The 3,713-nt window shown below is 37.5% G+C and overlaps 1 protein-coding gene across 1 annotated transcript; it reads left to right on the top strand.

Moving 5' to 3' along the window:
• The first annotated feature begins 2,573 nt into the window (after positions 1–2,573).
• LOC101107990 (olfactory receptor 52J3) lies at positions 2,574–3,509 on the top strand. The gene has a single exon (XM_004016247.4). It carries the CDS (start codon positions 2,574–2,576, stop codon positions 3,507–3,509), a length of 936 nt encoding a protein of 311 aa, XP_004016296.1.
• Positions 3,510–3,713: the final 204 nt, after the last annotated feature.

Genomic DNA, 3,713 nt, shown 5'->3' with positions numbered 1-3,713 from the left:
TATCATCCCTAATTTTCCAGTTGAGGAAACTGAGACATAGAGATAATTAGTAAATCACTCATGGTGATATAGCCATACATGGGTAGTCCAGTATTTGAACTGAGTCAGATCAATCCCAGGGTTGGCTATTTTGATCATTTGTCTCTATGGCCTCTGTGACATATATATGAACAACTGTAAAAGGGGAACAATCATGGACAGAGGATAGTGGGTCCAAAGAACTTTAAAGCTAAGCATTCAATGAACTGAGATACCTGGTCAGTGACGGGAGACAGGGAGAGCTAAGGTTGAAAATGGAGTCTCCAATGCTAGCTTACTATGTTTGAACTTAGACTACGAATTAGGTGCCATTTTGTCTAGAAAACAGCAACCCATAGAATTTGACTACAGAATCTTCCCTAGAGGAACATGAACGCTTCTCTCTATGGCATATACAAATGATAATATCTGTGTTTTTGTCCCACATTCATAACTTTCTATAAATCCCTAACCATGTTACTTTCTCTTGGGTTTCTCTTTTTCTAAACCATAGTCTGAGGGTTTTGTCAGCAATCTCAGAGGAGTTAATCTCAGAGCGCACTTTATAAGAGAAAGCTGAATTAACTCATTTTTTTCCAAACCTATAAGCAGCTACAAACTTAATATAAAACTTCTCTCTCTGGACTGTATGAAAAAACAGATAGAGTTTTACTATTTGATAGTTATCATGTGTCTCTCTTTCTATGGAAAAATGAAGCATCACACATGAATTTTCTTTTTATTTAGGTGTGTACTGAACTCAAATGAAAGAGGCATGATCCATCCAACGTGGCTGAGAACTACTACTTTGATATGATATGTTTAATGCAGTAATCCATTTCAGGTGGGAAATCTTGCAACTTTTAAATAGAGATTGGGTATCTTTAAAAATATCTAAAATATCAAAGGCATTTAAAATCTACTTACAAGAGTAGTTATTTAGTTGGTTGATAAAGTTAAATTTCTGCTTCTGGAATAGGTTATAGGGATTGAATGAAATGCATTTATGAAGCAGGAGGAAAGTCTGAGGTGAACAGTGGCATGTTATTGAGCATTTATTTATAGAGATGAACCCAAAGTAGGCATCACAATGTCTAGAAGGTTTGCTCTTCACCTGCACCCTGACAAGGGCCACTGGCAATTACCTGGAAGTTTCAGTTTAAACACACACACACACACACACACACACACACACACATAAAGGAACATTGCAAAATACAGCTGTTCTCTATCTCTCCATCTCTCTTTTTTTCTTTCTCTCACAAACACACACACCAACTTTAGAATGTATACAACATTTATTTCATTCATTCAACCTGATATATTTCCCATGGAAATATGGAGTTATACTAAGGTTAAAAACAGGAGTCTATGCTACTTTATCCTGAACTTGAAGCACTGTGCCTCAAGTTGGGAACCCAGAGAAAGTGTCTTAGCATCATTATGAGTTTATGGGATTTTTCCAGATTGCTTCTCCATCATTTTGAAGGCATTGCAAAAGTGCTCCTATTTCCTTCAGACAATGATGAAAAGGAATTTTCTCTTCTATTAGATTTTGTTGTTCCAGACTTTTTGTGATGCTCAAAAATACCTTCTGCAGATCCATAACAACCTGAAGCCTTTTTAGACTGTACTCTACCCATACTTCCAAAGTCTTAGCCAGGCAAAAGGAGTGAGTAGATTACATGCCAGTTCTGAAGCCATGATAAAATTATCAGGTCTTCTCAGAGGAGCTGATGTAGAGTGAACAGTGAATGCAGAATTTGTCATATACCACTAGAAACCAACATATTCATAACAATCGAAAATGAATCACTATTAAATGAAATGACTGAGAAAATAGAAACATCAATGAAAATCTACAGAAGTTTATTATCTTTTTATTATCTTTCTTTCAGGGATCTTTCAAGTACAGATGTATGTGTCCACTTGAGTCTACTGTTGGGCAGGTATCTCAGAATGTGTGTATTTTTTTATGATAATATATATCTCTGATATTTTGCTTCTGTCATTTCACAGAAAACTCTTTGATCTGGGAATTTTCTGTATGTCAAAATGATAAATAAATCTTTAGAGAAAGTCTGCCTTTTCTAATTATGGAAGAGTTGTGTGCATTCATGCCCATGACTACTTTCTCATCTGCCTATCTCTTTTTGGGTTATGTCTGCATTCTCATATGTGTATCCTTGGTTTTTCATGTGTCCCTTTTCAGTATGAGATTTCAAAAAAGATATAGAGAATATTAAATTATTCCATATTTCATGCTATGGTTTATGTTTTCTATTCTGCCCAGGACTTGATGATAAACCTTAGATGGTAAAAAATAGGATTAAATGTTTATAAGGATTACATATTTTAAGACTGGACCATTCAAACGAGTATGGCTTGATTTAGAATATGAAAAAGAATTAATAGATCTTCCAAAGCAAAATTCTTCATTTCACATCATATTGAAACACTAAGCTAATCATTTTCATAACCAGTACTTACTGAAATTTCTTTTTTTCTTCCTCCTTCTAGGAGTGACAGCTGCTTCTGCTCTGTGACTTGGAAGGATGTTTTATCACAATAGGAGCATTTTTCACCCAACCACATTTTTCCTCATTGGAATCCCAGGTCTGGAACAGGTCCATGGCTGGATCTCCCTGCCTTTCTGCTCTGTTTACCTTGTGGCTTTACTGGGAAATATCACAATTCTGCTGGTCATCAAGACAGAGAAGACCCTCCGGGAGCCCATGTTCTACTTCCTGGCCATACTTTCAACAATTGATTTGGCCCTTTCAACAACCTCAGTACCCCGTATGCTGGGTATCTTCTGGTTTGATGCTCATGAGATTAATTTTGGAGCTTGTGTGGCCCAGATGTTCCTGATCCATACTTTTACTGGCATGGAAGCTGAAGTCTTACTGGCAATGGCCTTTGACCGTTACGTGGCTATCTGTGCTCCACTCCACTACACGACCATTTTGACATCCCGGGTGCTCATGGGCGTCAGCGTGTGCATTGTAATTCGTCCACTTCTGCTTACACTTCCCATGGTCTATCTCATCTATCGCCTACCATTTTGCCAGGCTTATATAATACCTCATTCTTACTGTGAACACATGGGAATTGCAAAACTGTCCTGTGGAAATATCCGAATTAATGGTATCTATGGACTTTTTGTTGTTTCCTTCTTTGTCCTAAACCTAGTCCTTATTGGCATCTCCTATATTTATATCCTCTGGGCTGTCTTCTGTCTCCCATCCCAAGATGCAAGACTAAAAGCCCTAAGCACATGTGGGTCCCATATTGGGGTTATCTGTGTTTTCTATATCCCCTCAGTCTTCTCTTTCCTTACCCACCGATTTGGACACAAAATACCTCGCTCTATTCATATTCTTGTTGCTAACCTCTATTTGATTATCCCACCCTCACTCAACCCCATCATTTACGGTGTAAAGACCAAACAGATATGGGAGCCTGTGCTCCGTGCCTTTATTAAAAAATAAGACACTTACCACATTGTTTTATTAAGAATTTTGATCTCTCAAGGAAGATATGTGTATTCTTGCTTTAACAAATATCTCCTGGTCCTGACCTATTGCTGCCAGATTGCAACACAAGTTGATTTATTCCTAACTGCTGACTAATGGGTTCTAGGACTTGTGGAAACTTTATTGGAGCTTCAGTTCAAAGGTTAATAGGCTGTCTTG

This window comes from Ovis aries, chromosome 15, assembly GCF_016772045.2.
Source record: "Ovis aries strain OAR_USU_Benz2616 breed Rambouillet chromosome 15, ARS-UI_Ramb_v3.0, whole genome shotgun sequence".
NCBI classification, from domain to species: Eukaryota; Metazoa; Chordata; class Mammalia; order Artiodactyla; family Bovidae; genus Ovis; species Ovis aries.
This window is presented reverse-complemented; position numbering and strand designations above follow the sequence as displayed.

Excerpts from the sequence above, each read along its gene's own strand:
- LOC101107990 (XM_004016247.4), top strand. The coding sequence starts at position 2,574 with ATGTTTTATCACAATAGGAGCATTTTTCACCCAACCACATTTTTCCTC.